General features: G+C 44.4%; 1 protein-coding gene and 1 long non-coding RNA gene across 2 annotated transcripts in view; one reads left to right on the top strand and one right to left on the bottom strand.

Annotated features, from left to right (window-relative positions):
- GAS6 (growth arrest specific 6) overlaps positions 1-1931 on the bottom strand; it is a 44373-nt gene extending 42442 nt beyond the window's left edge. Inside the window, exons 1-2 of the mRNA XM_083437821.1 lie at positions 1773-1931; positions 590-762 (exon numbers count right to left, since the gene is read on the bottom strand). Coding sequence (XP_083293947.1) covers positions 590-762; positions 1773-1839 — 240 coding nt within the window. The 5' untranslated portion in view covers positions 1840-1931. The remainder of the gene's footprint in view (positions 1-589; positions 763-1772) is intronic.
- A 135-nt stretch (positions 1932-2066) lies between these two features.
- LOC310676350 overlaps positions 2067-26785 on the top strand; it is a 58709-nt gene continuing 33990 nt past the window's right edge. The window contains exons 1-2 of the long non-coding RNA XR_014510479.1: positions 2067-2242; positions 5910-5953. This is a non-coding gene — a long non-coding RNA (uncharacterized lncRNA). The remainder of the gene's footprint in view (positions 2243-5909; positions 5954-26785) is intronic.

Raw genomic sequence — 26785 nt, 5'->3', positions numbered from 1 at the left:
TACCTAGTAACAAACAAGTTTTCATCCAGAAAGGGGGGGTGAGGAGAATCCCAATCCAATAGGAGATTTTGATCCCTCATCTAAATTAGAAAAACATTAAATGCTTCTTTTCAGGAGATTGCTTCAGCAAAATCCTTGGGGCTTACAAGCATTTTAAACACTTAAGAGTCCAGAAGAGGTGGAAGAGTGAAGCAGAAAACCAAGATACCCCAAAGGATTCTCATAAGTATTATGACAAGTTAAACTCCTTTTTCCCTACCCCAGTAACACACCCCCCCACAAGAAACTCGTATTAGCAGATTAATGCCAATTTAGTCCAATATAAACAGCGCCTCCCCGCCGCTTTCTTGGCCTAGAAATCCAAACGCAATCTTGTTAAGCGAAGTGCTGGTTACCCTGTGTGGTTTCAGTTATTTATCTAATGGCTCCTCCTCCAAACAACTTCCCCAGCTGTGCAAGCAGCTGGCGCCCTCGTTCCCCACTCCTGCAGCTTGCAGCAGGCCTGAACACTCAACTGCTCATTTAATTTTTAAAAAATAAATTAATTAAATTAGTTATCACCGGCACCTCTCTCCCCCTCCCTCCTTACCGTCTCAGGGTCGTTCTCAAACACCTCCCGGGCTTCCTCTTTGTTGCAGAGCTCCTCCACACACTCTCGCTCCAGATGGCCTTGCTTGGTCTCTTCGAAAATCTGGTAGGCTCGGCGGTGCCTCTGCCGAAGGAACTGCGAAGCCTCCTCCCGGGTTCTGTGGAGCAGCATAGCTGGGGCCCCGAAAGGAAGCAGGGAAAGGAGCCATTAGCATTGGAAAATCACCACCCGCCCCCCCCCCGACGGTAACAAAAGAGCGGAGTGTGCAAAGCTGCGCGGGGGTATGGGGAGGCGCGCGCGCTCGCGCTCGGGAAACAATGGCCCCGCCGCGCACTTGGCAGCCGGAGGAGTCTGTGAAACTGTCATGGGGGGGGGGGGGAAGAGTCCCGCTGCGGCTTTCCCTGTCCCCTCAGCTCACAGGGGGCTAGACCAGCTCCTCCATTGACGTCCCTCTGCCTGCCTAACAGCAACCAAAACAATGCCCAGCAGCCGCCAGCGCGCCCAAAGCGGCGCCACCGAGATCCACCTCACCGGGACATAAACAATGACATCCCTGCGCCCCTTTGCCCTCTTGAGTGTGCGCGCGCGCTCTCTCTCTCGCTCCCCAAGAAACAATGCTTGGCCGGGGATGTGGTTGGGGGTGAGGGGGAGCAGAAGGAGTGTGTGTCACCACCCACCCTTTTTCTGGGAAATGGTAAAGTCAGCCCTTAAAGCCCAGCAGCAGAAGGTCTCCAAAAAGTGATGGGGCGGGGGGAGGTTTGAGAACATAAGCATTTGTTTTAAGGCACCCTTGAAGTGAAAGGCAAGCAGGCAGGCTTGGCTGGGTGGCCCATTGGGTGCAACCGGCTCCTTGTGAGGAAAGGCGTTTGGGATGTCCTGACCTTGAGGGGCAATGGTTAGAGCAGTAAAAGGGCTGACATGTCTCTATAGAATACTGTTCTTTCCCCAGCCCGGAGAAGCTGCATTGCTCGTGTGGGGAGACTTTGCTATATATCGATTGATAATTAAAGGGAGCAGGGCTAATTAAAGAGTGGGGCGGGGGGAGAGAGAGGATAAAGCCGAAGTGAGATTTTCCTCTGCAAGGAGAAATTGCAAGAATGGCGGGTAAAAGAGGGGTGTTTTCTTTCTCCAGTGAGGGCGGGCGGGGGGAGGAAAAGGCGAAGCCCCCCGAAGTACTACTCACTCTGCGAGGAGTCTGTAGCCAGCAGGACTAGCAAGAGGGCAGCAGCTGGAGCCGGCGGCTGCTGCATGATGCGGCTGCTGCTGCTGCTGAGGCTGGGGCTGCGCCCTCCGAGTGGCGGAGAGGAGCAGGGCGGTCTGGTGCAGGAGGAGCGAGCGCAGCTACTGTTGGAAGGCAGCGCGAGCTCCGCCGAGCCCAGCGGGGGAGTCGCTTGTGCAGCTGAGCCAATCAATTGAGAAAGTTCGCGCTCAGGGCTTTGCAGCCGCAGCGACACACCTCAGGCTTCGCGCGCCCTCGGTGCAGGGTCGCTGGAGAGTGGGGCAGAGAGAGCCGAGGCCCGGAGGGAATATGGCAGGACGAGCAGAGTGACCCGTGTTAAGCATGCCCTCCGGTGCCCCCGAGCCAGCGCCCCAGATTCCTTTACAGTTACGAAGTGCTTGCCCTCCGGCCTTCAGGTTTGCGCTTCGTTTGAGGTGACAGCATTCGTACGTGGACAGCAATTTTGCGCGCGAAATAGCCCACGTAAAGATTATTATCGCGTTTAAGTGGCAGTCGTTGCATATCCACAATGGTGTGCGTGCCCCATAGCGTGTGTGTGTGCAGGGGTGCCAGACAACTTGAATAAAATATTGGGAGGGGGGCATGTAAGCCCCAACCCGCATAATTGATCACATGATGTGGTGCATGCACGCCATTTGAATGCCAATGCCAATCAACTTTGGGGTGGGCAGCCCCCTCAAATATTATACTGGGGGTCGAAGGGACCTCAGCCCCTTGGAGTTGGCTCCTGTGTGTGGTAAAGGTAAAGGGACCCCTGACCATTAGGTCCAGTTGTGACCGACTCTGGGGTTGCAGCGCTCATCTTGCTTTATTGGCTGGGGGAGCTGGCGTACAGCTTCTGGGTCATGTGGCAAACCAGAGCAGCGCACAGAAATGCTGTTTACCTTCCTGCTGGAGCAGTACCTATTTATCTACTTGCACTTTAACGTGCTTTCGAACTGCTAGGTTGGCAGGAGCAGGGACCGAGCAACGGGAGCTCACCCCGTCGTGGGGATTCGAACCGCCAACCTTCTGATAGGCAAGTCCTAGGCTCTGTGTGTGTGTGGTAGTGGTATAGCAATATGTACATAGTCACTTCTAGACGGCCCATTTATTCAGCATTTATGCTTATTTGTTTGCAAGGAGGTTAGACAACGTTGGTCATTGAACATTCATCCTGATTTGTTTTCAGGGAAATTAGACGATGTTGCTTCGAAGCAAGTGTCCCCTATGATTTCCCCATAATTTCTTTCTGTCACTTTCCTTTTTTCAGCAAGTCCAGTTTTGAGGGAAGCGAGTTTATTCAAATCAACTTTAGTTGCGCAACCTGAATAGCAACAGCCTAGCAGTGCCCGCAGATTGCACACTTTCATTCTAAGAACTTGCCATTGGTCATCACTTCCTCAGAGCATGTATGAAGGCTCCGCCCAAGACATTCTGTCACCTGAGGCAAAGGACAAGACAGCTGCATGCGCACTCTACCTTCAAAGCACATTTTTCTCCTCAAAGAATTCTGGGCACTGCCGTTTATGTCTCGCAAAGTTACTGTCCCCAGCAACCCTTAACAAACTACATTGCCCAGAATTATTTGAGGGTAGAAATGTCTTTCAAATGTGCTTTAAAAGTATGGCATGTATGCAGCCAGTCTCACCCTCCCATTTCACATGCAGATGCCCACCAGACTGATAGCTGAATCTTACTTTTACTCTTGCAATGGAACAGCATCACTCATTCTTACTGGGGCAGAATGGGTTGGTGCGTCTGGCTGTTAACCAGAAGGTTGGTGGTTCAAGCCCACCCAGGGATGGCTGTGGGCAGGATTCCTTCATTGCAAGGAGTTGGGTTGGACTGGATGACCCTTGGGGTCCCTTCCAGTTCCACAATTCTGTGATTCTTATTATCTCACCTGGGGACAACAGGTTAGTTTAAGGGATGGAGGGTGTTCTTATGGCACTCATAGCTCTGTCTTCCATTCGTAGATGTTTTGAAGTGCTCCTGTGAGGGTTATTATGGTGCCACACAAAATAATACAGTGGTACCTTGGGTTAAGTACTTAATTCATTCCGGAGGTCCGTTCTTAACCTGAAACTGTTCTTAACCTGAAGCACCACTTAAGCTAATAGGGCTTCCTGCTGCTGCCATGCCGCCGGAGCACGATTTCTGTTCCCATCCTGAAGCAAAGTTCTTAACCTGAGGTACTATTTCTGGGTTAGCGGAGTCTGTAACCTGAAGCGTATGTAACCTGAAGTGTATGTAACCCAAGGTACCACTGTATTGTATTACAACTATTTCATCACTTGTATAGCACTCCTCTAGCTAGTTTAAAAAAAATTCTATACCAACAAATGCTTAACTTGGCTTTATTATATCTGAGTGATGGAGGGAGTGCATTTTGTAGCCTGGCAAGCATCACTTCTGAAAGTTTGTAACATTCCTGGAAGAAAAAGCCCATTGTTTAATGTAATTTATATACTAGTTGAGGCAGTTTTTGAATTTGATTTATTAAAGGAGGGGGGGAATCCATGTTCACAAACATGACGTAAAAATTCCCTTCAATGGAATGTTACTTATAAATGGAGTGAAGGAGCTGTTTGCATAGTCCAGTGCAATAATGTGATATGGGTAAATGGATCGTTTGCTTCTTATTCATGCTTTTGAGAAGGGGAATGAAGTGCCCTCCTCTGTCCCTTTAATGATATTTCACCTATGAGCAGATCTACTTAATTGCAAGGGCATCTCAGTGCTATGCAGCTGCAGTTCTGTAGGAACTCATTGGGACTTGCTTCCAAGTAAACATGCATAGGATTGGGCTACATGCCTGTTTCAGAGTTGTCTTGGCTGTGCTTCCTTCAGTTTATCAAGTCTCTGTAGCTGGTTCAGGCTTGTACTAAGTCAGCCAGAAAGCAAACCAATAAGAATTATGCATCAGTACATATCATTGTTGGCATGCAACACATTTTATAGGAGGAAGGGTTTTTTGAGCAGAAGAAAAATATTAGAATTACTTACAGTAACTGCAAATTGGGTACTGGTAATTTGAGAGAGCACAGCGCAGTCTGGGAATGTGTCAAAATATGCCTTAGAAACATTCCGATCTGGAACTTGCCACTTTAGTTTTCTAATCGTATTTTCCACCCAGGTGCCAGGAAGTACAGCATGGTTCTGAAAGACAGGAAATGCTGGACTGTTTTGTCCCCACAATGTGTGCCTTAGTTAATTCTCAGTGTGATTTCCTTTAATTGGAGGTCATATTTGACACATGAAATTAGCTTTTAAAATCAACCAGGACTTGTGCATCCAGTTCAGGAGATGTTTACAATGCTTAAAAGGAAGCTGTTCTGAATTTAAAAGGGTACTTTAAGTTCCTGCAAAATGTTCCTCTGGCTGCTACTTCTTTTTAAAACCTTGGGGGGGAAATTACCTCCATTTGCTTTTATGCATAGTTACATGGGGGTAACATGTGACATTGACACATCATGAATTCTCAAAGTGCTCTCTCAATACCAAGAAGTTCCAGAGGGGTAGTTATGATTGTCTGTTGCAGCAAAAATGACGAGTGTGTCCCGTGTTAGCCTTAAAGACTATTTCATAATGGCAAAAAGTTATTTCTTATTATAGCATAGTCATATGGATGCATGTTTTAGCTCCTGTGAAGGATCCTAAACCTCTTGGGAGTATGTACAGGGATACGTGTATGTGTTGGACATGCATGTGGGTTAAAATGTATGCTTTGTAACAAAGGCAGTTTTTCACAATGTACTGCACACCACAGCCCATAAATATTTCAATCATACCAATAAAGGTTGGCTGAATGAATAATATTTCATTTTAAGAAGAGTTAGGAGGGTTTCATAAGGTTTTTTTAAAAAACTTCCTTTTGTTCATCCTTGACTTGGTACCCATCAATATTATTGGGTGGCTTTGAGTTCTTCTAGCATGATGAGTGGAATTCACTAAGTTGTATCCACTCTCTTCACATCTTTTATCATTGTATCAATTTTCACCACACTGTAGCCTTCTTAGTCATCTTTTTTCTAAACTTCATAGGGAAGGTGTCCCAAACTTGGCTATTTTAATAGATTCTTTATTTCTCTTTCACAGCAACAAAATGAGGCAGCTAGAATTCTGCAAAGACCTCCACATTTGTAAGTACCATGTATTTTTATATATCACCTGTGGTTTTCTCCTCCATATTAACTTCTAAAACTAGATTTGCTTTTATTGATGAGACACAGCACGTTGGCCTAGTTCTGACATACTGGGAAACCATAACTTTCCCCTCTTGTCAGGAGTCGGAAGCCTTTTTCAACCCAAGGACTGTATTCCATAATGAACAGCTTTCCAGGGGCCAGAAGATTAGCAGAAGAAAAGGGGAGAAGAAGATTCAGGGACAACACGTGAGTGGAACAGTGGATATGATTCTAAGGCTGTGTATATCCAGCACACTCCCATGGCTGGTTTGGGAAGTGGTTCTACACACAAGGTTAAGCACAATCCACAGCTATCCTGCATCTATCATGTTGTTTCTTACGAAATTCTTGAAGCCAGGTTCAATTGGAATTGAGAAAAAGAATGACAAACCTGCATTTTAAGTCAACGATGCATGCATTATTGCACTACATGCAGAGCCATACCATGCTTGTACTATAGGTTACATTATGGACACTCAAGTCAGAGGTTTCCTGTTTCCACACATGCACTCCTTTATGAAGCAAAAGACATTATCGCAGTTCAAGGTCGCATTTTAGCCAGGCAAAAGCACTTGAGGAGGGTGAAAAGCATGGCTAGTAAGGAGTGTGGCCCTGGGAGAGTCTTTAAGGCCCGACAGAGGATGGCATTTGCCCCCAGGCCTGAGGTTTTCCACCTCTGCCCTACATGAGAAAGTTGCAGTGAGCCTTGGCCTGGATAGGGAGGCTGGGAAGGTTGCATTTGGCTACCGAGCCTGAGGTTCCCTGTTGTTGTTTAGTCGTTTAGTCGTGTCCGACTCTTCGTGACCCCATGGACCAGAGCACACCAGGCACTCCTGTCTTCTACTGCCTCCTGCAGTTTGGTCAAACTCATGCTGGTAGCTTTGAGAACACTGTCCAGCCATCTCATCCTCTGTCGTCCCCTTCTCCTTGTGCCCTCAATCTTTCCCAACATCAGGGTCTTTTCCACGGAGTCTTCTCTTCTCATGAGGTGGCCAAAGAATTGGAGCCTCAGCTTCACGATCTGTCCTTCCAGTGAGCACTCAGGGCTGATTTCCTTAAGAATGGATAGGTTTGTTCTTCTTGCAGTCCATGGGATTCTCAAGAGTCTCCTCCAGCACCATAATTCAAAAGCATCAATTCTTCGGCGATCAGCCTTCTTTATGGTCCAGCTACCTTTGGTTTAAACTAGCCAGGCTCTGAAACCATGGTTTGATCATAGGTTGTTTTCAGAAACCTAGCTGTCTCTCAGTCTTCCCTACTGATTGTGTCACATAGTACAACAAGGAGGTGGAGATTTCCAGGCAAAGGACTATCGCAGTGCTTTTGTTACATCCTTCATCATTCATTCTTCTTTGTCAGGTAGAACCATAGCAATATATCAATTCACATTAATAGTAAGGAAGTAAGGTAGATAGTCACAGAAGCTGTTCCTCATTCCTGAAATTCCCTGCTGGGAGGGACCCATCAAAATGTCTTCCAGAAACAATGTAAAGCCCTCTTTTTGAAATTGAAATGGGCATTGGGTGACCAGGGACAGATTAGATAACATGGGACTTAATCAATATAAATTGGGAGCTTTGTTAAGACCGCATTGTTTACCCCTCAGAGCCGTTTGGGAAGTAATTTGTAATGAACGCTTGTCTTTTTGCTTCCGTAAAAGAACAAAATGGGACGGGGGGGGGGTGACTGTTGTTCTCCCACTTTGTTTAATTTTGTGGGTTTCTATAAAAGCACATTGTGGGGCTTATCAGTGAGAATTATGTTTGTTATCAGCTGCAAATGGGAAGGGAGCATAGCACATGGCATTTATCCTTGTTGAACAAGGACTTTTACAAGAAACATTGTGAAATTGTTGCATTAGATTCAAAAGGCAATTAGGCCTTGTGTTTTTCCTGTAGTAATAAAATACGTGCTCAGACCAAATTGAAGAAAGTGGAATGTTGGCTAAGTAAGCCATTTTTGTCCAGTTTTTCCTGAAGTGACCTTACCAGCACATACGTTTGTTTTTTTAAAAAATAACAAGCAATTTGCTCAGCTAAAAGCAGAACTAATGAGATAATTTGTGGAATATCTCTTGCAACCAAACTTCATGTTCTGCATTGCTTTAATTTGTTGTCGCAGGTAAGAGGAATTTAGGCTTCATTTAAAGGTCATGAGCAGCCTTTCTGAGTGTGGAGTAAGGTAAAGGTAAAGGGACCCCTGACCATTAGGTCCAGTCGTGGCCGACTCTGGGGTTGCGGCACTCATCTCGCTTTATTGGCCGAGGGAGCCGGTGTACAGCTTCTGGATCATGTGGCCAGCATGACTAAGCCGCTTCTGGTGAACCAGAGCAGCGCATGGAAATGCTGTTTACCTTCCCGCCAGAGCGGTACCTATTTATCTACTTGCACTTTGACGTGCTTTCGAACTGCTACGTTGGCAGGAGCAGGGACCGAGCAACAGGAGCTCACCCCGTTGTGAGGATCCGAACCGCCGACCTTCTTGTTATGTACTGAAGTTCTCACCCTGGGCCAGCAGGGGGATACTGTAGATAGTTATGCAAATGAAGGATTGAAAGTGACGTTCAGTGATTGGCTAGTTACAGAAAATGGTTACTGTTGCATTCTAGTGGAGCTCTATATAAGCAGGCTGACTGAGCTCCTCAGTTCAGTTCTGTTCCAGCTTACAAATAAAGAGCTGCTTTGGAAGAATCGCTGTGTCATCTGATATGTTCGCCCACAACTTAACACTTCTGATCAGCAAGTCCTAGGCTCTGTGGTTTATCCCACAGCGCCACCCGCGTCCCTCTGAGTGTGGAATTGAGGCTAAATTTCTATACCTGTTTACCTGGAAATAAGCCTCCACGAGCACAGTGAAACTTACTTCTAAATAGACAAGTGGAGGATCACACTTCTATATAAAAAAAGGCAAGTGATGCAGAATAGCATTGTGAACTCCCTCTTCATGCAAATTTTCCAGGATGACTTTTTTTAGGAAAAATGGTTCCCTTTCCACACACATAGATTCAAAGAAAGAAATGTGTAGAATGCAGGTGTGATTAATCTTACTTTTTATTTTGTAATAATAGTGGATCTTGACTGTTTTCACACACTAGCAACACATCCTGTAGAATTCTATCCATTATATTTTATATGCACAATCAGCATGAATTTCAGGAACCAAAAAGTTGTACTGACAAATAGGACCTTTGAGCCGTCTTGCCCAAAAATGGCAACTAGACATTCCGTTTGGGAGACTGTAACTCTGGTTTTCTATACAACTTGCTCAGAACTAGTTTTTATTTTGTCATATCTGCACCTAACTGCTGTTGAAAACAACAAAAAATATTGTAGCAACATAAAGGTGAACCAATTTACTATTGCATACATCATAATAATAATTTAACAATAATTTTAATATTTATGTCCCTGCCCATCTGGCTGTGTTTTCCCAAGGACTTGGAGTCCTTTTCATCAGTTGTTGGTTATGCCTTCTATCATGGAACAGAATCTTTCAAAAGCTGTTTCTTGTGAAAGAAGAACTAGCTGAGGTTTCATTTTGGTTTTTGACATATTCTCACTTCCCCATAGCAGAAGGAAGGATTAACATTGCCAGCTGAGGGTTTCTAGTTTTCTTTTACTTGAAAGGACCTAGACAAGTTCTCTGTTTTACTGTTATTAACCACGGGACATTTTGTGCAGTGCTTTTTGCCTATAAAGAGATAATCTCCAGTGGTTGATTTATAAGAAGAGACTGTGCTGAGGTTGGGCCGGTATACCTGGAAGCTCTGCCTCCTAGAGGTAAACTGAACATGGTGCTTCCTTTTTAGCATGATGGCTCCTCTCCATTGCAAACAAACTATTGATGGAAGAAGCCACTTCAGTAAAGAAAGCAAAGGGACAATGCATTATCACCAGGCTTTCGCTTGTCGGCCACTAAAGAATCCTGTGGTTGTTCCTCAGGCCTTTTGCTTTTGAGTTGAGAGATCTAACATGTACCATCTCTCTGTCTGTCTCCTGAACATATAAATGTGCCACCTATATCTGTTGGTTCATGTAACTGTCATTAGAAATTCAGCTTCTACATTTATGAAAATCATGTTTTCAAAACATGTTATTTAAAGCCAGAGCAACCTGTGATCTAGCAAGTTAAGCACAGTCCACTAGGCATGTGTGGTGGTCCTTTGGGTGATCAGAATTTTTTTCTGACCTAACTAGGGCAATGGGTGGCGCTGTGGTCTAAACCACAGAGCCTAGGGCTTGCCGATCGAAAGGTCCGTGGTTCGAATCCCTGCGATGGGGTGAGCTCCCATTGTTCGGTCCCTGCTCCTGCCCACCTAGCAGTTTGAAAGCACGTCAAAGTGCAAGTAGATAAATAGGTACCGCTCCAGCGGGAAGGTAAACGGCGATTCCGTGCACTGCTCTGGTTCACCAGAAGCGGCTTAGTGATGCCGGCCACATGACCCAGAAGCTGTCTGTGGACAAACGCCGGCTCCCTCGGCCTATAGAGTGAAATGAGCGTGCAACACCAGTGTAGTTCACGACTGGACCTAACAGTCAGGGGTACCTTTACCTTTACCTAACTAGGGCCACAAAAGCAGAGGAGATGTGAACTGCTCTATGATCCTCAGATGAAGGGTGGTATAGAAATTCAATAAATAATAAATAATAATAACTGGCAACCCACAATTGATGTTGGGGCGTGGAGCAGTGTTTTGCCCAGTAACAAGCTGTAGAGGGCTGTGCTATTTAATGCGACCACATTCTAGGGCTGGGCAATATATCAAAATAGTGTCCAAAACCAGTTTGAAGTCCATATCGTGATATCGGTTTCATAATTGTAGACCTGGGAATATATTGTGAATCATGGGGGGCTATGCAAAAATCACAATGTGGGAAAAACCGTGAAGCCAGCCAACACTTCTCCGAATTTCTGCATATCACAAGAACAGGTGCCAGCAAAAATCTTGAGGCAGGAAAAACCTTGAAGCCAGCCAATGCCTCTACATAGCTCCGTCCTTATTTCAGACATTGTGATACACACGGCAGCATTTTGCAATTTTCCCCCTATTCCCTTTTGTCAAGATTCCACAATGATTATATCCTGCACTAGCAATATTTAAATATCTGCATGTCAGCTTTGAGTCATAGGCAGCCACAGAGCGGGAGCTGAGGGGCAAAAATACAGGAGGCCAAGCCAAGGAGAGGCCATTGGTAGTGAGGACACCAGAGCCTTTGTAGGTCTTCCTGCTGAGGACAGCTAAAGGCCAGCATTTGTGGGTGAAGTCCCTTTATCTTTTTACCACCCAGGGAAGGTCTTCAACCTGGCGCCCAGGTGGCTTATTACATGAGACAACTGTGAGCTGTGACTTGTCAAGGAGCTGTCAGGCATGGAACGTCCAGAGGGAGGAATTTCCTCTTTATTGTCAAAAGTACACTTGCAAGTTAGGAAAAGGCATGTCCATCAGTCCTACGTCACTCCTAGCTATGCACCTGATGAGGTAGTTGCTGCAACAGTTCTGATATCATATATCCATGTCTGAGTTTCAGTTTATTAGAGTCACATGCACGTCCAACTCAATGTGCCAATTTGGGTCTTGTTTTTATTTTATTTTAAGGATAGACTTGTCAGTCTCCTTTTCATCATGGTTTTGTCACACTATAATTTTCTGCCTTAGGATGTCATCAGCAAATGACTCTCTTGACTGAAAATGTGTGTGGGCATGTTGCACGTGTTACTCATATATCCAGTTTGCTTTTTTAACTAGTCCGTCAATTGTACACAGAGCATCAGTTCCAAAGCATGGCAGAAAATTGCCTGTAGGGGCCATTCACAAACATCCATTGTAGAAACAGTTCGATAGATTGCTGTTGCTGCACAAGCTAGCTTTCATGATACAATTATTTCCTCTTTGTTCCCCCCACCCTTTTTTCCATACTACTATTATTACAACTATGACTAATAATTTTATTATTTATACTCCATCCATCTGGCTGGGTTTCCCCAGCCACTCTGGGTGGCTCACAGCATATATCAGAACATACTAAAACATGAAACATTAAAAACTTCCTGCTATAGGGCTGCCTTCAGATGTCTTCTAAAAGTCAGATAATTGTTTATTTCCTTGACATCTGAAGGGAGGGAGGTCCACAGGGAGGGCGCCACTACCAAGAAGGTCCTCTGCCTGGTTCCCTGTAATCTTGCTTCTCGCAGTGAGGAAACCAGCAGAAGACCCTTGAAGGAGGACCTCAGTGTCCGGGTTGAACGATATTTTTTATTAAATTCAGTGGGATTTGTTTCTGAGTGAACAATTTCAGGACTGGGCTGTTAGAACAAGCATGATGGCGGAAGTTGTTTCACGATTGTGAAAATATCTGGATAAATATTTTTGAGTACAGTGCTGAATACATGGATTTATAATTCTACAGGCGTAGCAAGAACACACTTAATTTGATTATTTTGTGAACAAAAATAAATACACTCTCCTGGGATATATAAGCTTCATGCAAATGTGTAAAGCCATGAAGACATCTTTCTCAAACAAACCTGAATATTTTCTGATACATTTGGCTTTTCCAATTATAAGTTTTAATGAAAGAGGAAAATGCCTTAAGGTTGCAGTTCTATGGGGTCTGTGTTTATAGGATTGCCATTTCCTCTTTCATTTCACTTACCTAGGAATAAGCCCATTGGACTCAGTGGGATCTCTGAATAGAGGTGTGTAGGATTTCACTATACTTTGGTCATATCTTGTTTTGCAGTTCAGTGTAAGATGATATCCATTATGTTTACACTTTAAAAAACCCTGTAAATGGATACTGGAGCCAAGAGCTAGGCATGGGAAGGAGTAATAGATACAGTTTTTACATTTATGGGAATGTATTAGAAACAATTCGCCCCAGCACCATCTGTTTATCATAATTCGTGTCCATGCAAGTGTTCTCAAAACACATCCACTCCCATGTGTTACTGGAACTGCTACAGAACCAACAAACCTGAGGAGAAAGCCAACTCTTTCGACATCTCATTCACAATATGACAACTAATAAAACACCCTTATAAACTTTTGAAATCTCACAGCCAACCTACCAAGTCAAGTCCAGCTTGACAGCAGGTTTTTCATGGCTTAAGGCCAACCAATAGGATGAACAGGTTTAAATAATTTGCTTCAAGAATTTCTTATTTGTTTGCAGTGTTAAAATTCAATGAAGCAGGGCTTATTTATACTATAGAGTCAGTACATCACTTAGAGAACCATCTGTACTCAGAATGGGCAGCAAAGTTAGACATAAATCTAGATATTTACAGACCAGGAGCGCAATACAAAATGAGCCTCATGTTAGATTATAAAAAATACCATTTGATTACTCTGCACACCACATTTTCCCATGAGTACTGGGTGGTTTCCTACCATGGTCTGAACAATTCATGTATTCAATAGATGATTTCCACATATAGTCGTACCTTGGATCCCAAATGCCTTGTTACTCAGAAGTTTTGGCTCCTGAACGCCACAAACCCAGAAGTGAGTATTCTGGTTTGCGAGCATTCGTTGGAACCCAAACATTTTAGAAGTTGAATGGACTTCCGGAACGGATTCCGTTCGACTTCCAAGGTACAACTGTATTATAAAAGGAACAGGGGTTATGCTTACCCATAGCCACTCTGACCTGACATGTCAATTTATCTGCCAGTGCCATTGACCACACCCTGATGTACAATAATAATAATAATAATAATAATAATAAATTTTATTTATATCCCACCATCCCCAGCCGAAGCTGGGCTCAGGGCGGCTAACAACAATTAAATAACCAAACAATCAAATAATCCAATATTCTAAAAACATTCCATTATAAAAATTAATTAAAATCAAATTAATGGCAACTGTTAAGCAAAATTCTGTGCAGGTTGCCAGAGGAGGGAGTCAGGCTGGGCCCTGACCAAAGGCCTGGTGGAACAACTCTGTCTTGCAGGCCCTGCGGAAAGATGTCAGGTCTCAAAGGAATCAAAGTTAAGCCCAACCCCAGTTTTCCAATAGGCAGCAAATTCCATATGTGCAGCGGTCAATAGAAAGGCTAAGAGGTCATCATTAGGATAATTTTGAGTGGGTGAGATTTTAAGCCTGAGCAGCATGAGACATTTCAGTTGTTTTGTTATATATAAAGCTCAGTGCTATTTTTCTAGAAAAGGAGGCACTGGAACTCGCCACGAATGCCTCCCTTGTTCTCTTACAATGGCGCCCACCTGAGAGGTGCCGGAACTGTGTTCCGGTGAATTCCCGCTGAAAAAAAGCCCTGATCAAGCTTATTTCTTGGAAACAGCGCTCCAGAAATGTTTGAAGGTGTCACAAAACCACCACATATGAGAATATGTACCTTTGACTGCATACCGCCTGCAACAATTATGGCTGACGTCCTCAGATATCCAGAATAGCCTCACCAGTTATAGTGCCACCAATGCAGCCAATTTTAATGAGAATTGTCTGATTTTTGCAGAAATGGTTTCTTTTTTTATGGTCTCTTAGACCATAAAGCTGGGGGATGCGGGTGGCACTGTGGGCTAAACCACAGAGCCTAGGACTTGCCGATCAGAAGGTTGGCAGTTCGAATCCCCGCGACGGAGTGAGCTCCCGTTGCTCGGTCCCTGCTCCTGCCAACCTTGCCGTTCGAAAGCACGTCAAAGTGCAAGTAGATAAATAGGTACCGCTCCGGTGGGAAGGTAAACGGCGTTTCTGTGTGCTGCTCTGGTTCGCCAGAAGTGGCTTAGTCATGCTGGCCACATGACCCGGAAGCTGTACGCCGGCTCCCTCGGCCAATAAAGCGAGATGAGCAACCCCAGAGTCGGTCCTGACTGGACCAGATGGTCAGGGGTCCCTTTACCTTTACCTTAGACCATAAAGCAGACCATTTTTCATTTGGTATTTGCCACTCCCAGGTCCTTTTCCCACGGCATTTTTGTGTACAATACGTTGCCGTATTCTAGATTTATTAGAGCTTTATAAATTGAGGAAGATAAGGCCTTAGAGGACAGAGAGATGTGAAGAAAGATATGCTCAATTGCTGTTAGACTCTTGCTTGCCTGAGTGGAAATATCTGGGTTTACCAGGAATCTTAGCAACTGATTGAAATGGTACCATAACCATTTAAGATTTGGTATGCCGGTAATGAATTGTTCTTTTCGCAATGGAGTAGCATTTGTGTAGAAGTCTTTTAACTGATAAAAGTCCACCTGTTCCTAAGCCATTCCAATCTAGGCATTGACTTGCTTATTTAAAATAGTACTTTTGCTTTGTTAACTTTGTTATTGGTTGGCTGGTGTTGTTAGTTTTTGTTTTTTTAAAAAAATATCATTATAATTAAACTTCATGCTTGTTCTATCTCTGCTATTTCTTGTAACCCATCCTGGGACAATTCAGTAAAGAGGACGGCTGTAAGTACAAAGAATATATAAATAAAATTTATGCCACAGGGTGCCTCTACCCTGTCAAAGTTTTGTGTGATGGATTCAAGTGTAAACTGGAATTTTAGGTTTGCAAAATTAAAGTGATGAAAGGGCTCTGTTGTCCTAGCAGAGCAAATCCACTTAAAAACAACAACATACATCTCAGCTCAGAAAGTGACAGCAAAATGCACTGAAAGGTGTGGAATGAATGAATAACAGGAAGACATGTAAATACTCCAAAAGTAAATCAGGATAAATCCAGGATGAATGCTTTTTGTCGTACAACTGCCACATAAACAAATCAGAATGATACTCAATAAGGACCATATGTTAGATAACCACCTGCTCTGATTGTTTTAGTTGAGATTCTTGCATTGTACTAGAATACCCTCAGGGTCCCTTCCAACTCTACAATTCTGTGATTCTATGATTAACAGACAAGTGACCTTTTCATTTATAACCTGTGACTCATCATGCCCACACCTGACCAACCCCCACACCTGACCCAACACCTCTTGTGGCCTGCCATGGGATTGATAGCACCCCAACTAGGCCACAAGGGTCAGGGGTTTATCAAGACTTGGCAAGTCACCAGTCATCACTGGGTGGTGTGTGTGTGTGTTTGGTTTGATGAGTCACATGTTGTGCAAGCCTGGCTTGCACACATATCTATGCACCTGCACTGATAAATGATAAGCTGTTCCCATAATAGCAAATTGAAAGAAGATGCAGTTGACTTATCCACACACACAACCCAGTGCTAATTCATCTGTGCTCCAGAAATCTACAAGCAGAGGGTCTTCTCACATTATACAAAAGTATGGTGTGAAGTACCTGTTTACAGGTGAGTAAATGCTGCTGTTTCTGTAAGCATAGTGACTTGGCAAGGAAAAGCCATTCTAGTTCAGTGGCTGTAACTGTCCCCGAGTAATTCATTCAGACTAATGTTTGCGTACATAGCTGTGTAACTGAGTACATAGAAAATATCAGTGATGTGGTAAGCAATTTCTTAGGTACAAGATTCCCAACATGATTCAAACACTAAAGAGTTTGTTAGCTGGGGAGATGCCTTAAAAATAAACAAACAGTATTACAATTATTCTGAAAGTCTTTACAAGTTTAAAATAAAATACTTTATGTGGAGCATGAAAAGGCACATTTGAATCCACCTTGTATTGATAGCTAGCGCACAAGGGAAGGTGATTAATTAGTTCCTTGGGTGGTCCAAATAAAACTAGAGTTCACATCAGCTGTTGTTATGCAAAACTCCAAGTACTCTATGTATAAGTATTTGATTAGATGAGTAAAGCACCAAAATGTGAACATAATTTAGGCATTTTTTAAAAAAATGAGAAAGGAACACCACTTCCAATTACATTCCATTTGTTTTCCTCCTTGTCCAAGAAATTCATTCGTGAGGGAAACAGCATTGCACAACATTCCACATTATTTCAAGTGTGATTGTTCCCAGGAGAAATCCTTCCAGGCATTTGAAGTATACTTCATGCATCATGACTAGATGTTAGCTGCTGATAAATAGTTGCAGAAAATGCTGTCAGGACAAATATCCATTGAAGTATTAAACAGGATTTACTGGCAATCCATCTCTTGGGCCAAAAATGCCTGTGTGTATGAATTTTAGAAATGCAACAAGAGCTAAAGCTACTAGCCAACTCTTCATCATTGGAAAAACCTGAGGAAGCAACGATAAGACTGTTGTCTGCACAAAGTTGGTCTCTTTGCTAGAGGAATGTGTATTCGTTCCTATTCCTGGGCAATTCAGGTGTTAATTGTGTTGCCATAGTGTCAGTAACATATTCAACTTATACAGAAGACTCACAACTTTGTGTGCATTTAAAGGTAAAGGTAAAGGTACCCCTGCCCGTACGGGCCAGTCTTGACAGACTCTAGGGTTGTGCGCCCATCTCACTCAAAGAGGCCGGGGGCCAGCGCTGTCCGGAGACACTTCCGGGTCACGTGGCCAGCGTGACATCGCTGCTCTGGCGAGCCAGCACAGCACACGGAAACGCCGTTTACCTTCCCGCTAGTAAGCGGTCCCTATTTATCTACTTGCACCCGGGGGTGCTTTCGAACTGCTAGGTTGGCAGGCGCTGGGACCGAACAACGGGAGCGCGCCCCGCCGCGGGGATTCGAACCGCCGACCTTTCGATCGGCAAGCCCTAGGCGCTGAGGCTTTTAACCACAGCGCCACCCGCGTCCCGTGTGCATTTAGATTGCGTAATTGCAACTTGGCCGAAAAAATAAATACATAAAAAGGGTGCAGAAGTGTGGGGCTAAGAGAGGGAAAATAACTTTTTTTTAAAGGGAGTGATAAGCAGCCTAATGCACTGTTGTTGAAATTGTGGATTGGAATTCCTGCAACTGGGTCCATCAGTAACTCATTCACCACCTCCTATTGCCTCCTCCCTGGAAGAGCATTCAGAAGTGCAGGGAGAGTCTGTAGTGGCCTTGGGAGAGCACAGTAAGTGCTGCGCTGTGCTTTTTGCAGTTTTAATTTTGGCTTTAAATGCTATTCCCAGAACGTAACCCCCCACATAAGTTGGGAGTCAACTGTGCTAATAAAAAGGTAAAGGGACCCCTGACCATTAGGTCCAGCCGTGACGGACTCTGGGGTTGCGGCGCTCATCTCGCTTTATTGGCCGAGGGAGCCGGTGTACAGCTTCCGAGTCATGTGGCCAATAAAGCGAGATGAGTGCCACAACCCCAGAATCGGCCACGACTGGAACTAATGGTCAGGGGTCCCTTTACCTTTAATAGGAGGTTCTACTTGATAGATAACTGCTTTTAATAATAATGACAACTGACATTGCAATCCCATACATAATTTGCTCAGAACTGAGTCCCATTCAGTTCAGTTGAACCTACTCCCAGGTAAGGGCATACAGGGAGTCAGCATTATTGCAAACAGTGGGACTTACTTCCAAGTAAACATGCATAGGATTGTATTGCACAACTGTAATTCTGTGCACGCTTCTATGAATGTAAGCTCCATTGAACATAGTCAGGCTTACTTCTGAGTAAATATGCATGGTATTGCACTCCACAAGAATTTGATTATTGCTTTCTGGTAAAAAACTGCATAGTTTAAAGGACTCTGATTCAGTCCTTGCTACTGAAAGATGAATTGTGTTGTTTGGTTTTGGTTTAACACTACCATGCTATGAAGTTTATAAACTTGATTGCAACCAGAATATCAATTTCTAAGTTATAAAATGCTGCTGCTGTCAATTTTGCCAAATTCTCCAGTTCTTGAAATTAGTTTATCGAAGCACATTCTATGTGCTGTTAAACATCTCCACATGTCCTATTTGGTTTATAAGAACATCTCATAGGTATCTTGCAATGTTTTCACAGTAAATTCTGAATCGTGCAAATGTTGCTTTTTCAGAGCCAGTTTTTACTATAATCTAGGTGGAACCTTAAGATATTCTGTTTGACCAATATATGCAATGCATACTAAGGTTTGGCATACACTGAAGTTACTTTTGGTTTTGAAACCATTTCATTTCTATGCACTATCATAAAGGAATGCGGATGATAAATTTGTGGTTATCCACAGTATCTGTGTTCCGATTCTGGGAAGAAATACTTGACTACTTCCAGCTTGTGAATATATTTAGGTATTTTTTCAAGCAGTGAAGAGAAACTGTGGACAAGAGTGATACCTCTTGGATTGATGCAGCAAAAGCAATATAACCACAGACACACTTCTAACAATATATTGCTGAATAATCAGGTCAGTGAAATAAAAAGCAGATGATGCTGTAAATAAACAGATGATGATTATGATTACAGTGGGTTTAACAGAAGGTTGCTTGCGGGTTGCAGCCACAATAGTTTAGGCTACGTCCACACCAGTGTTTGTGTGTGGATTGGTTTAATACAAACAAGCATAATGGACTTTTTCAAAGCAATTTATGGGAATTTTCACCGATTGCAGGCAGCCATTTGCCACAGTGATCCAGTGATCCATCATGTAAATGTTAAAAGGTAGATTGCCATAGCATGGATAAAACAGTTGCCTTTGTTGAAAAGCAGAATGTGAATTGGCTAAAAGGAGTGACCCACACGTAGGGTGCATCTACGCAACCATAATCTACCTAGAATTGCTATTCCTTTAAAGTATACTTAATGGAAATTGCTCTTGTAAGATGGTATGGGATAGAGGATAAATTGGTTTCAGTATGCATTTAAAGCCGAATTATCAAATTGTCGGTTTCTCAAATGCTATCTGAACTGAAACAGAGCTGTCCTTTGAACTTTGCATGCACCCAAATTTTGTTATGTTTACAAAAATGCATATATTAGAGGAAAATGTACATAAATGTACTTGTTGACATATTAGTGAAAATAACATACAAAAATGCATTATATTAGGGGAAAGATATGTACATTAATCCAAGCTGCATATAAAAATGTGTTTATTGGGAGAAAATTGCACTAAGATGCTACTGAATTTTCATTAGGATTCTTTTCTTAAAAGATAAAAATAAAAATGACAAATTGCTGCAAAATATGTAGAACTGAATTTAAGATTAGAAAAATGAGAAACTGAGAGATCCAAAATGGACAGACCTTTTTCCATCGCTAGTGATTGCCATCTTGGGTGGCTTTAAAAGAGGATTAGAAAAATTCACAGATAATACTGTTGGTAGTTATTAGTTACAATGTAGTTACTATCTCCATTGCCAGAAGCAATATGCCCTTGAAGACTAGTTGTGAAAATCACGAGTGGAGACTGTGCTCTTGCACTCTTGTCCTGCTTGCTGACTTTGGGAAACCACATGGTTGGCCATCGTGGGAAAGGGATATAGGCCTAGATGGGACTTGGCCTGATCCAGCAGAGCTCTCATTACGTTCTTATCTTTTATATTCTCTCTCTCCGAGAGCCAGTGTGGTGTAGTGGTTAAGAGCGGTAGTCTCGTAATCTGGGGAACCGGGTTTGCGTCTCCGCTCCTCCACATGCAGCTGCTGGGTGACCTTGGGCCAGTCACACTTCTCTGAAGTCTCTCAGCCCCACTCACCTCACAGAGTGTTTGTTGTGGGGGAGGAAGGGAAAGGAGAATGTTAGCCGCTTTGAGACTCCTTAAAGGGAGTGAAAGGCGGGATATCTAATCCAAACTCTTCTTCTTCTTCTCCCCCCCCCCCCCAGGTGATGTCCTGCTGGCCTGTTGCATGCCAGTGCTTTTTGAATAATCCCCTCCAGTTTTACCCCATACTAGATTTGTGACAATTTGGAGATTATAGAAATTATAAAGATGCAATTTGAACACTATCATATCTAATCTGGACAGGCAAAGGCACTGGACAGGCTTCTGTGGCTTTAAACTGTGACTTTACGCTTCCTTTTTTTTTTTGCAAATTCACAACCCATTTTATTGCTTCATGCTGATCCAGACTAGGAGATTAGTGATAAAATGTCTCTGATCTGGACCTTGAATAGGCCCTCTAAATTGTCAGAATGTCAGTTTCTCTTCCCATGACGGGGGTAGGCACTTTAATTACTTATTTCACTCCATTTACCTCTTTTTTAAAGTAATGAAATCATTTTGATTACGTAATATTAAGATAACATTTGCTAAATGGAGCTTACTTCTGAGTAGATGTTTTAGAAAGATCTTGGTCATAGGGCATTGCAGAATAATCTAGTGGTGTACCTGGTGCTGTGTGGGACCCTCATTATACTTCTGCAATTGCAAAAGAAGAAAAACAGCATCAACTGTGCTAAAAGAAACTCATGTAAAAGCGTTAATATTTTCTGTTAGTGGTCAGCCCAGTGATGTGGCTAGCCGCTCGGGTGCCCAGTGTGGCGCTCGCATCCTGCGCACCAAGCCTGCAGACACCCAAGCCACCACGTCACTCCCAGGAGAGACGTGTGGCTCAGGCACACTGCAGGCCCCGCGGTGTGGCGCCCAGTGCCAGCCGGGTTCGTTACGTTTCTTGACTGAACTAAAAAGTTCCGTGAGCCCAATTTTTATTTTTATTTTAAACTCATATTTTTGTCACCCCCCTCAGTGATGACACCCAGAGTGGCCCACACCCATCACACACTTCCTTCCTCCATCACTGGGTCAGCCTGTAGCTACTTCTTTGCATGACTGAAGCCCAAGCACCCTGAAATCTAAAATTAAATATTAGATTTAATGATGGAGGAGGGTGCAACTCAGGGGCAGATGAGTTGGGTCCAATGAACCTTCTGTTTGAAAGGTTTGTCCTTCCTGTCCCCCGCCCCAGTGTGAACAACTGGCAAATTGCATAGATATGGTGTGGCTGCCTTCAGAACCACACTTTTGCAAACAACTGTACTGAGAGGAGATGCAAGGCAGGCAGGAGGTCCTTGTGAGCCAAACTTTGAGCTGGCATTACCCTGGCTGAAGTTTCTTACTCTTGCCTCATTTCTTCACTGGACTGAAGCTGAGTCCCCATATCGCCTTTCTCTGTCCCTGTTCCGTCTGTTCCCTGTATTCTTGGAATTTTACATAGCTTCCATAGATGTGTGACAAGTAACACCTCATTCAGAGTTCCTCTTGGAGTTCCGCTCAGCTACAATTGTGTTTTGGTTTGGAATTTCATCTAAAGCCAGCTCCATATTTATTTTACGTTCCATGGTTGGAAATTATCATGTAAAGTCTTGGTGGTAGACCACCCCTTCCTGTTTGTCTCCCTTCCATTTGCAACCAAAAAAATGAACTAAAAGAAAAACAACCCATATTTCTCAAGGGGTGCAGACATTCAGCAGCTTTCCTTCCATTGTGAATGGCAGGCTCAAGATCCCCCTATTCTGATTGGCACCGCAACAGGAGCAAGGTGTTGAAAGTCCCCTCTCCCTATGCCACAGTCCCTATCCAGCTTTCCCTCCATCCCTGGATTGGCTGTTTGTTTATACTGCACACCCCAAACAAGATGAATAACATTGCATCTAGTTCTGCCCTATGTGAAGCCCTTCTAGATCAGGGTTTCCCAATCTTGGGTCTCCAGCTGCTGTTGTTGTACTACAACTCCCATCATCCCTACCTAGCAGGACCAGTGGTCAAGGATGATGGGAACTGTAGTCCAAAAACAGCTGGAGACCCACTGTTGCCATATTTCATAAAGTTCCTGACACCCGCAAAGTTGTTGAGCTTTTTTAAGGAAGTTTTTCGCCATTTTTACACCTAGAAACCAAGCCTAAGATTCAATACTGCTGTCCGCACTTGCAGATGAAGCAGGGAAGAACAGCACAGGGGCAAAAAGATTGTAGACTTCTTAGTGCAATCCTATGCATGCCTACTCAGAAGTGGAATAGTTAAACTGAGATAAACAATACTGTGTGAGTGAAAGAGGGATTGCCCAAGGTTGAACTAAATTAATACAATTAAATATTCATTGGCATGGCTTGCACACAACACTAAACCATGGTTTGTTAACCATAGTTTAGTTAACCATTATTAAAGTTGATTGTCTGAACCTGGCCATGAGGCTAAACTAGGATTAACTATGGTTAAAGGACACACATAAACCAAGGTTGGTAGCTGGTTTATCAACCTTGGTTAACACTAACCATAGCTTAGTATTATCTGTGCACCCAAGCTTGTTTATTTTTAAGTGGATTTGTTGTGCCAGGACTACAGAGCACTTCAACTGCACAAACCCAAAATCTTAATATTAGCTTGAATTCTTCCCACAAAATACTGGCAGTCTGGAGGCAACCTCTATGAGCAAAAACCCTGGCCTCTCTCTATGCTAGGGAAGAAACTGCCAGGTTAGAAGGCAACTCTCTTGTTGGATTTCAGGAGCTATAAGGGAACAGCATGTGGGATATTATCATTCAGGAAATGGCTTATGTGGCAGAGGATGAATGCCACTGGTTGTATCTCAGTTTTTTTAAAACTTTGCAACACAGATACAGTTTGATTGCAGCCTTCACCATACCCTTGAAATACAACAGTTCAAACTATATGCATAGCTCAACAGCGGAGCACATGCCTTGCATGCAGAAGACCCCAGATTCAATTCTTTTTTTAGGCACTGAACCTGCAGTGAGCCCAAGCCATGGCGTCTCTTCTGGGCGCCCTCCAGCAGGAAGGTGCCTTGGAGTGACACGGTGGCTCGGATGCCTGCAGGCCCCGCGCTGCCTGGAAAAGCAGCGCGGAGCTGGCGTCTGCCCGCCACCTCCCCCTTAGCTGCCGTCCAGCTGGAGAGCACCCGGGAGGAACATGGCAGCTCAGGCTCCAGCCCCATGTTGCTTTTGCAGGCATGCTGGGTTGGCGCACAGGCAACACGCTCAGGTGAAGTGTGCCTGGAGGGATGCATGGGTGGCACACATGTAGGGTGCGTATGCCCATCCTAGGTACCCCAGAGACTTGCTACACTTCTGCTCAGTGCTGAAAAGGGAGATGGCATCAAAAAACAATGGGCTTTATACCAGCCCACTGGAGAGAGCCTATTTAAAGAGCCTTTAGGCTGCTCTCCGCAGAGCGGTCAGGCATTTTGTCCTTTAAAAATACAATCTGGTGTTTGCTGCATTTAATTGATGTGCAAGAGACAGATATGTGGCCTAGGTCCAGCTTATATTAGCCACAACCACATCTCATTAAACCCAAAGATACAAGTCACTAGGCTAGATTGGAGCATATGTTATTAATTTGGCCGGGTAAACTTCCAAAGCCTTCACTCAGCAGCAACTTGATGCTACATTTCTCCAACGTTTTATTAGAAGTTGGTTTGCATTTACATATCTCTGTATTGGGCACATGCTGTAGTTCAGAGCTTTCCAAGCTTTTCGTGTTTGTGACATACTTTTCTGAGCCATGCGTCGTTTCGCGACACAGTAATTCAGTTTCACTAGCAAACCGGAGGTTAAACTAACTCCTCTCTAGCCCCATGAGGAGCGTGGGGAGCGTTCGCACGACACACCTACACACTGCAGCCGACACACTTAACATGGCGTGACACACAGTTTGGAAAGCTCTGCTGTAGCTAGCTAGTTGCAGAGAGTTTTTGCAGCACTGTAGCCAATGAGTTTAAATATTGGGAGCTAGTCCTAACGACAATGCAGGATTTTGTGGAGGATTATAGAGCAGGGGTCAGCAAACTTACCGCGCCTCAGGCCGGTGTCTCCAGCGCCGATTGCGTGGTGGGCTGGAGGGTGGGGGAGCACATGCCCGTGCGCACACACTATTTCTGGTGCACTTCCGGGTTGGAGAAGCACCGGAAATGGCTTTTGAGCATGTGCACTGACCTCCTCTGACCTGGATGTGCACTGGAAATAACGCTTCCGCATGTGCAAATAACGCGCATGTGCACAAGCTATTTCCGGTGCTCCTCCAACCCGGAAGTGGGCAGCCATGCAGCGCCGGTTAAGAGCGGGCGGTGGCAGCGGGGGTTGCTGCGGGCCGGATAAACGAGTCTCTCGGGCATTATCCGGCCCACGGGCCTTAGTTTGGGGACCCCTGTTATAGAGGCTTTGCAAAGTAATATATGTCTGATATAACAAAAAATAAAATAGCATTCTTAGGCAGGGTCATCATCATCATCCTTTTATTTGTATGACTCCTTTCCATAGTAAAAACAATGCTCAAGGCTGCTTACAACATGAAAAGATTTACCGTATTTTTCGCTCTATAACCCGACCATAACACGCACATAGTTTTTAGAGGAGGAAAATCCATAGGCATGCCACCCGTAGGCATTCTCTCCATAACACGCACAGACATTTCCCCTTACTTTTTAGGAGGAAAAAAGTGAGTGTTATGGTGCAAAAAATACGGTACATAATTGAAATTGAAATACTTTATTGTCACTTGTACAACTTGTATACAGTGAGATTACACAAGCGCCCCCCATTCAGCTCTCTTAGTCTTAATTCTCCTCGTTTACTGACGCACATCCACCAAACCCGAAAGTCAGTTGCCCTGTTGTTATCTTTTCATTCACCAGCCTAACTGCCCATGGATAGAAGCTGTTCTTTACCCTGTTGGTGCGACTAATCATGCTTCTTTATCTTCTGCCTGAGGGCAGGAGATCAAGAAAGTGCTGGCCAGGGTGTGAATCATCCCTGAGAATTTTCCTCACTCTCCTAAGACAACGTTCTTCCGCTATTTCATCCAGCGGATTTCCAGGACAGCCCATAATAACTTGTGCTGTATTCACTACCCTCTGTAGGCACTTCCTATCAGTTGATGTCAAACCAGCGTACCACGCCGTGATGCAGTATGAAAGGACACTTTCTATTGTTGACCAGTAGAAGGAGATCATCATCATGTCCTCCACAGCTCCACACCATTGTGTTTAACTAGGAGCCTGTTGTTGGATTCCTAAACAACAGCCTAACTTAGAGTTTCAAAGGTGCCTCTTTCAGCTATAATGGGGGGGGGGTAATACCTATTCATTTTAACCTATTTATGCTCCAGGCAGACTCACCTGCCCACAGTTGTTACCAAGGCTCCCCCTCTCACACACATGAGGGCATGAAAGAAAACCGAAACTTGGTATCTTCAAAATCTTTTTAAAAGGAATGCTCTAAAACATATTGGAACGTGCAGAGCACGTAATTGCAGCAACTGTAGAAACAACCCTGGCACAGGCATGGCTCTGCTCTCGTTGTACTGGAGATTGAGCAATACGGAAAAAGTGAGTTCATTTGGCATCCCTTAAGAAAACGTACATTGCACATTGTCTTTGAACCCGGACGCCGGGATGATACTGTGATGTCAGCCAACCTCTATGTTAATTTCCATCCTTCATTATTATTTTTAACCCATCAAATGACTCAGGACTAACACTACACCTGTTATTTTTCTTTTTCTTTAAACATTCACGGTGGGGGAAAGCAGGATTATTTAGAGCAGAGGTCGGCAATGTTTTTTAGCCGCGGGCCGGTCCACTGTCCCTCAGACCTTGTGGCGGGCCAGGCAAGTGGCACGGTGGGGGGAGGGGCTGGAAGAAGAGGCGAGGGGGGCAAGTAGTCCTCCTCCCCAGCCCCATCTGCAGCCGCTGTGCTTACCTTCCCAGGGGCGCGATCCGTAGTGCATTTCATCTCAGTGGGTTTGAGCAGTTCTTCAGGCGCTGAACAAGCGGCCTTGAAATGATTGCGGCTTACTTGCAAGTAAGCGCGTCTTTAGGGCTCTTAGTGTCCGTGCATCAAACGACAGGGCAGGGGGCGGCTATGCGCTGAGACGCGGCGGTGAAAGCTGGCGAGGAAGGGAAAACGGACTTCCGGAGGTGGCAAGACAGGAGGAGCCAGAGCTGGCGGTGGGTGCTGCCTTGCCTCCTTGCGATTGGAGGATGAGGACGAGCAGCAGTGGCTCTGACAATCAAACACTGCTGAGGTAAACCAGGCACAGCGTTTGATTGGCATAGATG

This window comes from Podarcis tiliguerta (assembly GCF_965153285.1).
Source record: "Podarcis tiliguerta genome assembly, chromosome: 4".
Taxonomy (NCBI): domain Eukaryota; kingdom Metazoa; phylum Chordata; class Lepidosauria; order Squamata; family Lacertidae; genus Podarcis; species Podarcis tiliguerta.
The sequence above is the reverse complement of the archived record's forward strand: the minus strand, read 5'-3'. Positions and strand labels throughout refer to the sequence as shown.